The following is a 14487-nucleotide window of genomic DNA, read 5'->3' as shown; positions in this document are numbered from 1 at the left end:
TGCGAAAGAGGGCGAAGGAGTGCGAAAGAGGGCGAAGGAGTGCGAAAGAGGGCGAAGGAGTGCGAAAGAGGGCGAAGGAGTGCGAAAGAGCGCGAAGGAGGGCTCTCGAGACCTGGTGGGGCGCGCTGGCGGGGCGCGGCGGCGGCGGGTTGCTGGGCCGGGCGGGCGGCCGGTCGCGCAGCGGCGCCGTGGACGCCGTGCCGTGGCTCTTGTCGTCGGCCGCGAAGGGCTCGAAGGCGTAGTTGCTGTGGCTGGAGTACTCCTTCCAGGCGCCCGCCGGGAGCAGCTGCTCCTGTGGGCGGGAGGACTGCAGGCGCACTGCCAGGGACGGGGTGCAGTGCACACTTCTACCGTTGATGGGCATTTGCTTCATTGATATCGAAACACATTTTTAGAACTACATCTTTAGTTACATTTTCTGTAAACGTAATATGCAATTTCAAAATCAAGAAAATGTCAAAGCATACGAAAATCCACCCCCTGGTCCTGTTTTTTGATTTCCTTCATTTCCAGGTGCCACCTACGTGTATGCCCTATTGAAGAATAGCCCAGTTGCCTACACTTCAATATTATATATTAAAAAAAATAAACATAATTATTGTACATGTATATTACTAATAATATCATTTGTATTTTTCAAGACTATTCCAAACACAATAACGCATTCAATTATAACTCTCGGCGCTGTTTGATATGCGTGATGGAGGAACAGAATGATCCTTGTAAAGATGCTGGGTAAATGACATTTTATTTATAACTTGGATCTCTCCGTTTCTCTCAAGTACCTCACAATTCTTCTACTACATCTCACCTTGTTTCTCCCGTTGCTTCTACTCCGATACAAAGTGCAGACTGCCTGCAACAACGCCACTAATATCAACGCAGCGACGCACCCCACGACGACGTACAGCTTCGTTTCGGCCAGGCCGAAGAAGGTGCGAGCGTTGTCGGACTCTTCCGTGTTCGGACGAGTCGATGACACGGTCGATGACACGGTCGATGACACGGTCGACAACACTGAAATAAGATGGATTGAATAAAAATTAAATTTGAAATAGTGGTTACACTAGACTTGTAAGAAGTAGTTGCATCTTCGACTCTTTTTACGATCCACAGTACTTGTTCTTCAAATTTTTTAATTATGTGCAACTAAGGTTATTGTTATCTGTGTTTTAACATAATTTTCTTCTTAAGGTAACATTTCGATGTTAGTAATCGCGATTTGACCCCACCGTTTAGTATGAGTTTGTATCGAGCGCTGATCAACGTAAGCGGCCGCGCTGCACAACTTGTGGGGTGGCTAGTAAGTGACCGCGGTTGACCCGACCACGTTTTACGTCAAAATGATTATATTTTCGGTCTGTTGACGACGAAGTATTAACAGATTTAGAGTCTAAAAACCCACGCCTATATGATTCGAGAAATATATAGCGATAACATAGTAAGAGAAAAAACCCGGGCAGAAATTGGCAAAATTAGTGTAACATCGTTTTCTTCTTCCTTCAATAACTGCTGTATGACTCTTTTTCTGGCCGTGGATAAATGGCTCGACATAATTATAGGTATCGGAACATAATCGATTGTATTAAAAACTGCGGAAAGACTGGCAGTTCGTTGCCTCCGCTTGGATCCATAAGCTACAGGTCACCAGGCGATAGGTGCCCAGGAATGCTGCTGCTATTCACTGTCGCTGGACGCCGAGGTCGTTAACATCGGAATGCTTCCTTTAGAGGATATCAATAGGATGTATATAGTACGGTGCGTAGCACTACCAGTCAATTTAGCTACTTACGGCTCTGCGGCTCCAGCACCAAGAACTCCGGGTCGACCGCCAGGTTGCCGACCCTCCCCGCGGCGAGCGTGTCCCTCACGACCCTCCGCCACCTGCCCGCGGCCCCCCCGCCCCCCTGGACCCCCCCGGCGCCGGGGCCCGCGTCCAGCGAGCGCGCGCTCGAGCCCTCGATGGAGTTCGACTCGAGCGACCTCAGGGTCAGGTCTGCGATCATCGCTTTGGTTTCGTTCCTGCAAAAAATAATACGTATGCGGTGAAGAAGGGGAGACGGACGAGTGCGTTCGACGAGGAACGGGAAAGATAAACAACGAGCAGACAAAAAGAAAAGGGTGTGTGTGGTTTTTCTCGGCAGAAAAATGAAACAACAACGTTTCTGTTGCGACTTTTTCAATCGGTGCTAATATCAATTTCGTTCAGGATTTCGTTGCTAAGCGGACGCTATCCGGGGTAGTAGCAGAATAGATCAGAGGGGAGCGGGGAAGATCAGAGAGCGGAGGAACGTACTGCAAGAAGCTGTTCAAGTTGAGGTCGTAGAAGCCTTTGTCGGCCTGCAGCTGGCTGCGCAGCGGCGGCAGCAGCTGCGCGCCCAGCTCGTCGAAGGCGGGGGTGCCTTTGGCGGGGGGGCGGTAGCCCTCGCCCAGCCCCGTCACGCGGATCAGCACGCGGTACGTCTGCACGCTGGGGGGCACGGCCTCCGTCGTCGGCTCCTCTTCCCCCGGCTCTGAAGGCAAAGGACTTTTAGCTGGCGGGTTTGAGCAGGAGACGGCACGAATATTACCGTAAACCATAATTGGTTGCTAGCTTTACTCGGAATTATCGAAGCGGTGCTGTCTAAAATGGAATAATACATTATAACAGAAGTCAGGAGGTAAGGGATTAACTGGGCCGTATATTATACGAATCAGGCAATCCCGTCGAGAGACATTTAAAACTTTTCTCAATAAATGTAGTACAAATACGGTTATAACTATAATCACGGAAAAACAGGAAATTGATTTTAATTAACAACACTGCTTTCGTCAAAGTAAACTGATTTAAGTAAGTATTTATATTAATAGTAGGGGTTAAAGTATGAAATTGCATATGAATAGTAGATGGCGCTACAACCTAGCAGCTTAATTGAACTTTTTTATTTTAAGTATTTATTCATTTAAACCACGCAACTGCTGCATATTGCTAAGTCAGCGCCCTTTCACTGCTATGATAATCATGTTATGTTTTTTCTTTTCTGTTTAATCTGTGTTTGTGTTGTATCAGTGAATAAAGTGAATGAATTAGCGAAAGACTCTTTATTGTACATGAAGTTACAGCGACATCATAGAAAAGCAACATAAATTATGATAGAAATAGTAAGTTAATGCACAACAGGCGGCCTTATTGCTACGTAGCAATTTCTTCTAGGCAACCTTAGGATAAACATGAGGAATATGTAAAAGGGGTGCACCAAAGAATAATTCAAAAAATACACTACATAAAAAGTACTAATAAAATATATATATATAGATAGAATACTGATAAATATAGTATCAATAATAATATTAAATACATAGTCGCTTTTGCAGAGGAGAAATAATAATATAAATAAAGTGTTTATTTATCTATCTATCAACTATGATCCGTATAATAAATACCTTAAAGACTAACACACATGTAATGTAATATAAAAATTAATTACACGAATTGCACTTGTCATGGACGTGTGGCGCAGTATGGCGTCTGGTAAAATACCGCGGAAGTGCCGGTATACGACACACTTCTTCATGAAGAATGACAGGTCGATCGGCACTCTCACCACAAACGTTTTTATTTCACGTTCAATTTACTTTTTCGTCACACTTGCTCGTAAATGGTATGATTGCTAACTTGACTATAACGTACCAAATAAAACCTTGGACCTTTTTTCTTTCCATTACAGCCAATGGTCAAGTTTTTATGGTCAATAAGAACTTTTTTTATGTGTAGCACGACTTACTTTCTAACATGGGTCTCAAGTTCAAACATGGAAGTTACTTAAGTTCAAAATTAAAACATTCATACTAAATAATAAACATAACTGCCTCAGTGGCCGAACGGTTACCATGCCGGACTGCCACGCAGAGGTCCCAGGTTCGATTCCCGGGCCGGGCGAAATATTTGTATGACCTACACTTATTTCTCTCGTGAGTTTGGGTGTAATCTGTGGTTGTCTATGTATGTGTGTGTCCATGGCACCCGCGACACAGGGTTTCCCTAGTGCGGGGCTATGTTGAGTGTGTGCGTTATAGTGTGTGCGTTATTCGTTAAAAAATGTTATCTAAACAGAAATTTAATTGCAATTCACCCACATACTTATTATTAAGAATTTGTTATAACTGTTGAGTTCTTAGGTTTTCGCGATTGTTACAGGTCCCATGGTCACGGTTGACTGTCAACCGTGACCATGGGACCTGTAAAGGGCCCGAAATGTCGGTTTGTTTGAAAAAACAAATATACGCGATTTAAATCCGGAAAAATAGTTTCATTTCCTATTGTTATAACTGATTTTAATTAGTTTCTGTACAAAAATTTAACAAATCATTTTTTCTAATCCATCTTGGCTGTATGCGTCTTTGGTTTTTACAAGATTTAAAAATTAAAAAAAAACCCTCATCATGCATAATCCATAATTATTGTGTTGTGAACCATATTTATATTGTATTTATTTCCTCGCAAATGTGATAAAAACATAGGTTGGTGTATCACAGGCAGTAAAAAATACAAAACTCGAATTAATAAAGCCCTCATGGACCCTCGTTAGATTTACCGTCATTGATAACAATGTACTATCAAATGTTCGAAAGGCCACTCACCGGGGCCACAGGGCCGAATGCAGATTCGCTCCTCGGTTACCACAGGGGTCTGCAAATGCTTGCTGGTGCGCTTGTTGACGGCGTCAAAGCCGCCGCCTTGCGTTATGAACATCATGTACAGGCATTGCTCGTCCGTGAACGCCAAGTCCTGTAAGGGATGGGACAACATTCTTAACTTAACTATAGTAATAAGTAGTTTGGTCACGTTTTTATTCATTTCCGTTGGTTCAGTCAAGGTTTTTCTTCGTCTCCTTTTTCTTGTCATATTTTTTGTCATATTTTTATTTGTGTCTGCGTGATTGTTGTTACTTTTTTATTTTGATGTTAATTCATGTTGTTAATTGCTTTGTCCATTTTCTAATTGCATGTGGTGTTTACCCGTATTGTTTGATACATTTAGTATAGAATGTATTATCACAATCCGAGGATTGTAATAATATATTCTATTGTTGGTAAATAAATAAATAACAGGTACAAATCTCCACCAAGAGACATTTCGACTTGTAAAGAAATGTAGACTGGGAAAATGTTAGGATTTTTTTAGATGCAGTTTTTGTTTTTTTTGTGAAGTTACTAGGTATCATGTATTATATCATTTGGTTCATTCTGTTTATTTTCATTATTTTTAGTCTGTAATTTTTAATAGCAAAAATCGTAGAGGGAGAATTGGGTAGAGGGGCTCTATAAGTAATAAAAACTGTATAAGCGAGATAGATTTATGCACAGACATATCAGAGTAAACGAGAAAACTATATTATTATTTGTCCCTTTCTACGTATGCGGTTTTGGTTGTGTGACTCAACCCTCGTTGAGTCCAGCAAATCCTTCTGAGTGTTTGATGTGCATCGATTTTATGTGTTTGTGCTTTTAAGAAGTGTTTTACAAAGTTACTAACCGTTCCTTTGTAGTAATTGCCAATTATTCACAATAATGGTGCATTTTTATATTTTACGCTGTAAAAGCCGTACGGAACGAAAAATTCCCAACATAACCTTTCACACGTAACTTTTAATTTTTCATTACAATCAATGAATTTTCTTGTATGAATTACTAGTGAAATACTCTTACAAGCCTGGAATATTACGATTTCATGTATTTTAGATGATATTTGAAGTGTTTTTCTTGATTGAAAGATTTTTGTTTGCATCGTATAAACCTCCTAAAATAAGGAGAATATCTTACAATTGTCAAATATGTCCATCTCGCTTCTACCAGCAGTGGCTATGATACGCGAGAATGAGAGATCAAATAAATAACGTATAAATTAAATTAGACAGGCTTAAGCTGATTTTAGGGGATACCGTGCTTTTGCCACTATCTTTTCCCCAATTTATGGGTCATTTTAAATATTGTATTTTTTTTACTTTTCAATACTTTTTCAGTTCGAAATATGTATACTAAGTTAATACTGTTCAAATGCCCATAAAAAAGTAATGATTTGTCATAATTGTTTTATTTGGTTACTAAAACTCAACCAAGCTAAATGTGGTCCGGCGGATTCTCCCTCCTTAGACTCGGCAGATTTCATCATTATCATGAATCCATTTATACGTCCCACTGCTGGGCACGGGTCTCCTCTCAAGCGGGTCCGAGGTCCTGCACACGTTTTCCGAAGACTTTGAACCTTCTTCAACGTTCCATCACGATGTTTTCCTTCACCGAAAAGCTCATGATAAATTTCGCACAAATTCCGAGAAACTCAGAGGTACGAGTCTGGATTCGAACCCACGACCCTCTGTTTGAGAGGCAGTAGGTCAAACCATTAGGCTACCACAGCTTCATTTTCATTTCCATTTCTTTAACGGGGTAAAATTTTAAAAGTAGACAACCCAGAATTTATAGGTACTCTGTTGGTATCCCTTTTCAGTATACGCGAGAAGCTTCTCTATTCTTTTTTTTTCATTCTCCCTCTACGGTAAAAATAGATAGTTTGTAAGTGGGTATCCTAACAAAATGGACTAAATTGCCTGCAATAAATGTTTTTTTTTATTATTCATTTTACAAATTATAAGAGCTTTTATACAAGATTTCGGCGAAAATATGGTTTCGTACATGTTGCTTAACCAAATATATTTCAAATACTAAAGCGACATGATCAATGACACTATTTCGGAAGTATTGATATATTCTAATAGTACTCCGGCATCATCCGGCTAGAACCATGCGTTTCTTGATCGAGCCTTGAACATGCCGTGCTGGCCCTGCGTACCTTCGGGTCCTTGGTGTTCCTCGGGCGGACGAAGCTCAGGGTGGTGAGGCCCTCGACGAGGCTGCCCGAGGCGGAGGCCACGTGCTGCTGCGCGTCGATCTTGGGCGCCGCGTAGCCCGACACCCACGTGTCCATGATGAAGGGCCGGCTGGCGCGGGGGTCCACCCAGCCCAGGATGGCGTCCGTCTGGGACTGCAAAGGGAGGCGGTTCGAGGGCAACGGCGAACGCCTTGCGTCGTTGGGCTAGACGACTACGTTACTATTGGTCACAGCTCCACAATGTCAATTGTTTACTAAAATTTGTTCCTTACATTATATCGCTTTCAGATTCACAAAGCGACGATGATATGTTTTATGACATTATCGAAGTCTTAGTGAGAATTGTATGCTCTTTTTAACTGACTTCAAAAAAGAAGAAGGTTCTCAATTGAACTGTATTTAATTGTGCACACGGGCACTTATACCCGATTTTGATGATTCGTTTTTCGTTGGAAAGAGTGTACCTAAGTATTGTTCCCATTTAAATTTGAAAAAAAAATGTTGGACCAGTAAGGGTGGCAAACTAGAGAATGAATCCGGTTTTGCGCACTTTTCGGTAACCGATTCCAATAAAACTTGACAAATAGATGTAAATCCACGAACTTTTGAGGTCGGTTTTTTTAATAATTTAATTTTTCTTTTCTTCGATCTGATAGAACAAAAACCGAAATAACTCACCATCTTCTTGTCCTTGCTAAACCCAATTCCAGTCCAGTATTTACTCTCCTTTGTCTTGATAGTGAACCTGATGGAATCCTTCCCCATCTTCTGGCCCAAGTACTCCCACGAAGCGTAGTACTGGCAAGTGTTGTTGCTAAGATCACAATTCGACGGGTACTTCCATTGCGCACCGCATTTGTTTTCGAGTGACGTTATACCTCCCGCCGCAGACGTTTTGGTTTCGTCTGTAACATAAAATTTAATATAACTTTCCTAATATTATTCGAGTTATTTGTAAAATATAAATATTGTATAGCGCAAGTGTAGCGTATCACCTAGTAAGCTGGCAACACTTTTGCGCATTGAACTGTTAATTTGTTGTTACAAATAGTTATAATGTTTTCGACTGAAGGCTTTGTATCCAGGTCATAAATAAAAAAACTGTGATTTTATTTTTATTAAGAGTTTTGGCTTGGACACAAGTTCTTTGAGCCCGGTCTTCGTTTAATCATCGGGTCCTCAATAAATATTATGCATTGTGGTTACAATAACTACATTATGTTTTCAATTTCTTTTAAATAACGTAGTTCACTTATTTGGGTAAAGTCTTTTAAGCGGCAGGAGTCAATATTTTATGTTTTCACTTTCACTTAAATCACATTATTGACACTTTGAACAAAAACTTACAATTCGTAATGGTGGAATTTTCAAGATAAAGTCTTTTGTAATTTCATTTAAAATAAGAAATATTATGTAGTTCTTTCTTTCTCCGTCACAATTTTTTCTTCGTATTTTCTTCTAATAAACAATCTTTGTAAAAACTGCAATTGTAACTTCGAAAACCCGCCATTTTTTGTGATTTTACTTTGTATTAGAAAAAATATAGCATACATTGAATACTCGAACACATGTCGTAATTTCAATTAGAACTGATTAGCTTACCAAAGAAATTGATCCTAGCGACGCCTCTCTGGCCGCCGTGGCCGTGGTACTTGAGCTCGTCCTGCCGGTAGAAGTCGCGGACGGACGCGCTGCCGCTCTCCAGGCCGGAAGGGGGCGCGTGGATGTACTGATTCGGTTCCTGGCCTCGGGCCCAGATTACGTGCATCAAGTCGTCCACTATCGAATGGTCCGTTGGTTCTTTCGCCTGAATTATGTATTGAAATTAATATCAATTGCAATGGCGATAGTTGCGTGGTTTTCATGTAGCAGTGCAAAATAAAAAAATAAAAACGAGCTTCAAGGAGAGAAGTACAATAGTCAAACAACAAAGCATAATTTCCCAAAGTGGTCCCTACCCCCCAGTGGACGCTGAATATTCCTAGGGGCGAGCTAGGGGTCTCGAAAGCAATTGGGGGACATTGATGTTGTCCAAGGGATGCTACCGGATTTGACAAAAACCCGAATTATAAACTCGACTTTTTTTGTGTTACGTTAATATAAAAAATAGGTGTTTTCAAATATTTTTTGGAGTGTGGGCCTAAAAATATGGAAACCTGTGCATGTAATAAAAACAACTTTAATTAGTTTATAGGAAGACGTAACTTCCGAAACGTAACTAACGTTATTTCTCAACAAAATTATTTGTATTAATAATTATAACCAACTAGTGGAGTAATTTCACAAAAAATAATTGAATATCAATTCAATAAAAATTTAAAATACAGCGAATAGCGACATCTCTCGCCAGGACTGGTAGCTGTAAAGGTACTAACTGAAGATGGCGCTACGACTAAAAAGTCGTTGAAAAACCAAATACAAAGACACGACGCAAGCACATAGAAAAATTCGTGAGGTCCGCAGCTTTCGATCCATGGCTTAGTTGGTATAGCGTCTGGCACGGTAAGCTAGAAGACATCGGTTCGAATCCGGCAGGAACGAAGAAATTTTTTCTGAGTGTTCGATCTTTGTATTAATAATTATAACAAACTAGTGGAGTAATTTCACAAAAAATAATTGAATACCAATTCAATAAAAATTTAAAATCAACATTATTATTTGCTAATCACACTCAAGTAAAATCTAGTCTTAAAACACGTGGTTTCAAAACAGGCCCGTACAACCGATTAGCCCCTTTCCTACATTTGAGTCGGAATTTAAACCGCCGGAAAAATAACACGATGCCGTGTTGCCCTTTCATGTATCGAAAATATATCTACACCAACAGGAAAATATTGAATCATGACATGCACTAATGTTACACTTTGTATGAATATTTTGTGTGCCCTGTAATATACTGGTATACTTTACCTTAAGCTTCTTCCTAAACATAATAGTAGTGACTCCGTTCTCCTCAAACCCTGACGCAGCTGTGATGTCGTCATGTCCGCCCCAGAACGTGTCCACGCGTGGTGTCGATCTATACAACGAAGTTGCTTTAGTATTTACCTCTTCTTATTCTTTTTTTGTATATGACACATAAAGTTAATAATATACATATAAAAATGTATTTATTAACTAATACAAAGCTGAAGTGTATTTATTTAACTTAATGATGACACGGATTCAGAGATTCATGGCTTTGGTTTTTCATTTGAACAATAACAACATAGTAACATTTTCAGATTATAGTGTTCTCTACATAATTTAGGTGGCATTTTTTATTATTCAAGTATTCGACTATATTATCATCAAATATTAAACAATACTACACTCGAATATTAACTAATACTGCAGGATAATATTCTAGAATACTTAAAAACCAAAAATTGCCACCAAAATTAGGTAGAGAATACTAACCTGAAAATGACCTCAATACACTTTTTTACTGATTTTGTTTACTAAATCAATTAAACCACAGGAACATGTTGAAAATTTATGTACAATTCTATCTACGATGTCTCAATTGAATTCAAATAAATTAATGTTTGTAGTATAGATGGTGCTGTTGCTTTTTAACAAAAATATTATTGTTATATAACCTGTACACCGCCGTTAGGGTGTGATGTCACAATCCGCTATTGCCATTTCATTCTAAATACAATTCTGTTTTTACTTTGACCACCAATTCGTTATCATATTTTCGTAACTTGTTAAATAATATGGGACATTGTTTCGGACACCGTTAAGCGCTTTTTGGAGCGACTCAGTCGCCAAATCCATACCTGTCTCTAGTGTAATAATCCAACACCCGATGGTAATTCCCTCTGGCGGTTCCGATGACGATGTCGGTGCAGTCCATTGGGTTGAAATCGAACTTCGGCACGTAGTCGTGGGCGGGGAACGATTCTGCAATGTTACGTCATGTTGGTAAACAGTGTTTAATGGCACTATTACTACTGATATTTCCAATATTTTTTATAATTTAGAACTATAAAACATGTACATTAGGACCGATTTTAGGACAGCTCCATTAACAGAAAACCGTTTGTTTTGAAGTAACTTTGAAAACGCCGAACAGATTTTTAAAATAAAGACACGAAGTATAAGTAAAAATAACAAAAACAATCTCTGAATTGTTGTCCGAATATAAGAACCTCGTAAAAATGTATATTCCCCTTTATAAGTTACGACACCGAAGCAGGAAGAAATTAAAACAGTTTTTAAATAACAAACAACTTCACCACAGGACAACCAATCACTAAAAGAAAGTAAACAAGAAGAATCCTACAAAGACAGCTAGAAAGAAAGAAAATAGATTAGGATGGAAAGAGGAAAAGGAAAGAAGAGATCCTGAAAATAGTGTCAGGCAAAAGCAAACAAAGCTGCTACCAAGCAAAGTGTAACAAGACAGAGACACTAACTACAAAAATACAAAGCATGACACAGTACTCTATCTACTTTATTACAGAGAGAATAATCAATTTCTTTTCAGTATCTAACTTAGCGGTCCTCATTTCACAACTCCACCATAGTACAATAAGACAAGTAGGGTAACTAAAACCTTGTAGATACAGATGTAATTCTAGATATAAGTTTAGCTGCTAAACTGCAATGACCTCATTAAACAAACTTATACAATACCATACATATAAGTAAGTTATTACAACGGCTCAGCTCTGCAGTGTACGCGATTAAAAAAATTCTAAAACTTTCAGACGTTTAATGACATACGGTATTTTGCTTTAGGGTAATGCCGCCGATATCAATAAAATCTTTGGCTTGCAGAAAAGTGCGGTTAGGGCAATTTACAGTCTGGGCCCTAGAGTGTCTTTGAGAGATAAGTTTAAAGAGATTAACATTTTTACACTAGTGTCACAGTACATTTAAGAAAATGTGTTTTATGTTCAGAGATTCATACGAGGTATAAAAATAAACTAAATAGCTGTTTTTGACACTCGTTTTCACAATGTCACAAATTCATTCAAGGATTTTACGGGTGATATTCAAAATTTGCCATTCTCGAGGTTTAAAACTAGTGAAATAAAAACTTTATTATAAAGGCAGCTTCTGCGTACTTGATAAAAAATCCATGGTAATGACTCGTTTAGCTCTTGCAGGTATTCTCGACCTAAGGTATTTGAAATAAATATTGTGTTAAGTTGTATAGTAAGTGTTCAGTGTTATATGTATTCAAATGTATATTTACAAAGACATCCCCTAGAGTTTCTCGCTCATTCTTCTCGGGGGAATCTCCATTACAAAGAGGAGTAGTAGAGTTTAATCAATATGACGATTTCTAGTGTAATTTGCTTACCTATGAAATAAAGATGATTTGACTTTAACTCCATACAAACGTAACAGAGCGGCTTGGATGTGTGCACGTCGTTCGAGCGCCGTGTACAGACGCACACATTCGCACAATCTCACGGTGCATGTCGCGGGTCACCGCACGCGCGTTTCATTATAGAAATGAAGCGTCAGCTCGATGTTTAAAAAATGACATCTAATAGTAGACGTGTTTATAATGTTGTCTCAAATTCAGAATTGTTCAGCATTTCATTTTCAATTTTTCGTAATCATATTTCCATAATCGAGATACCATCCGCGGTAAATATCCGCGGGTAAGTATCAATACGTAAGTACCGCATTTAACAAAGGATATTCAGCGCGTTAGTACGAGAATACTGTGACAAATACCTTTTTTTTAAATTATGTTTACAACCTGTAGGTATAACTAAAATAATAATGTGACAACCCTACGCTCTAAGCGACTTGTAGGCATTGATGTTCCTAATAGGCCAGAGTTGCCCTACTTGTTTTATTATTCTATGATTGTACAGTACCTACACACTGTTTTAGTTTACGTATATCTAAATAAATATGCTAAGCATTTAGAGTCGGTACTACCTGTGCTCGAAATAAATTTCTTTTCGTACTGAATCGTATAGCGCGTATCGAGCGACAGAAACACTGGGTTTGTTTCAAAATTTATTGTTTTACAAACGAAATTTAAGCCATTTCAAAAATTTATATCGGATACTATACGTTGTACTATACGGTGTAAGTTGACATAAATAAAAATCATTGCTATATATAAAGTACTATTGAATACTGCGGTTTTCTTGTAAAATTTCGACGTAAGTTTGTTTTGTTTTCTACCGTAACTATTTTTAGGAACCGTGTTTTCACAACGTACACTAATCAGTGTACATTTTTCCCAAAGTGATTGATTCAACAATTTCACTGTAATGCGGAATGAACCAAAGCCATTTGAGGTTGTACCAACTCTTAATTTATAACAATGGTGGACCTCGGCACCCATAATTTAATTTTCGTGAGGAAACTCGATTGTAGCGTGACAAAATCGTCACAACATCGTCATAATCAGCCCATGTCAACTCCCGCAACTGGATATGAGTCTCCTCTAAGAGGGATTAGGTCATATAGTCTGTCACGCCATACGAGATTAATGCGGACTGATGACTTCACGGCTGTGACAATATGAACCATGTGTATAGTCCTGTCTGGTAACCTATCATAACCTCGAATATATTTTTTCCGAAATAACGTTTGTTCGAATTCTCATTATCCCGAAAACTGAATTATAACGAAACCGTTGTTCTTTCAGGATATGTTGGATGTTTATCGCAAAGACACAATTAGGTTCGGTACGGTTGAGTTAGGTTTAAAAGAAAAACATTTTCCTCTCAAAATTACTTTCGAGGTTATGAAAATTCGAGCAAACGATATTTCGGACTTCCGATAGGTAACCATCTAGTCTATCTACTTTCCTATGTGAGAGGTGACTATTCTGGTATAATTTCAGCCCAGAAAGCTTACCAAACTTAGAACATTACTGTTAAACGCCACATTTTCACGTTGCCACATGAAAATGTGGCGTTTATATTTTTTCATTATATAAAAGTAGTCTCTAGCTTGGTCTAATTTGGTGAGTACTCTGGGCTGAGAGACATGATGTAAAGCGTAAACCTCTAATGTCACAGATCCAACAACAATGGCTGTTTATATTTATTTTATTAATTTTTAGTACGATGGCCCAAATGTAACTTGAGCTACATACTGTAGCTTGCGACCAGAACAAGAAAAAATATTAAGTTAGTTTTTTAAAAATCCCATGCACCAAATAGTGATATACAACTTGCTGTACAATTTTAAATGGACGCATACTCCAGTTTATCAAATTTCAAATAACAATTATACTTAAAGATTTTGCTAAATAATTTTACAAAACCAAGTCTTTTAATTATATTATAAACGTCACCGAACGCGCTTTATAATAAGTTTTTCATCTATAGCAAGTAATTTATGGTAGACCATTATTATCAAGGCATGTTCTGGAACCACCGGTTTTTTGATCAGAAGAGGTAGGACTATGGCTTATTAACTTAAGAATGCGCCCAAATAACGTATCGGTGCAAAAGCGTGTGCGTTACCTGCGTCTTCTGTAAGTCCCTTCACTAGCAACGTCTCTGTTTCTGCTGCGTATTTGGGTTTTATGAATTCAGAGGATGGTTCTGGTTTGGGTCTCGGTTCAGGAGAAGGTTCGGGTTCGGATTTCGGTTCCGGAGTTGGTTCGGATTTTGGTTCAGGCGAAGGTTCTGGTTCGGATTTTGGTT

At 38.8% G+C, this 14487-nt stretch overlaps 1 protein-coding gene across 1 annotated transcript in view; it reads right to left on the bottom strand.

The window, feature by feature from the left end:
- Positions 1-14487, bottom strand: part of LOC113227240 — a 108236-nt gene that overhangs the window by 5771 nt on the left and 87978 nt on the right. Inside the window, exons 13-23 of the mRNA XM_026460135.1 lie at positions 14305-14462; positions 10633-10756; positions 9779-9887; positions 8471-8675; positions 7547-7773; positions 6830-7021; positions 4621-4768; positions 2297-2513; positions 1793-2022; positions 812-1017; positions 113-292 (exon numbers count right to left, since the gene is read on the bottom strand). Coding sequence (XP_026315920.1) covers positions 113-292; positions 812-1017; positions 1793-2022; positions 2297-2513; positions 4621-4768; positions 6830-7021; positions 7547-7773; positions 8471-8675; positions 9779-9887; positions 10633-10756; positions 14305-14462 — 1996 coding nt within the window. The remainder of the gene's footprint in view (positions 1-112; positions 293-811; positions 1018-1792; positions 2023-2296; positions 2514-4620; positions 4769-6829; positions 7022-7546; positions 7774-8470; positions 8676-9778; positions 9888-10632; positions 10757-14304; positions 14463-14487) is intronic.

The sequence above is a fragment of the Hyposmocoma kahamanoa genome, unplaced genomic scaffold, assembly GCF_003589595.1.
Source record: "Hyposmocoma kahamanoa isolate Upper Pololo Valley unplaced genomic scaffold, ASM358959v1 204, whole genome shotgun sequence".
Classification (NCBI taxonomy): domain Eukaryota; kingdom Metazoa; phylum Arthropoda; class Insecta; order Lepidoptera; family Cosmopterigidae; genus Hyposmocoma; species Hyposmocoma kahamanoa.
Note: the sequence above shows the minus strand (reverse complement) of the source record. Positions and strands in the feature narration are given on the sequence as shown.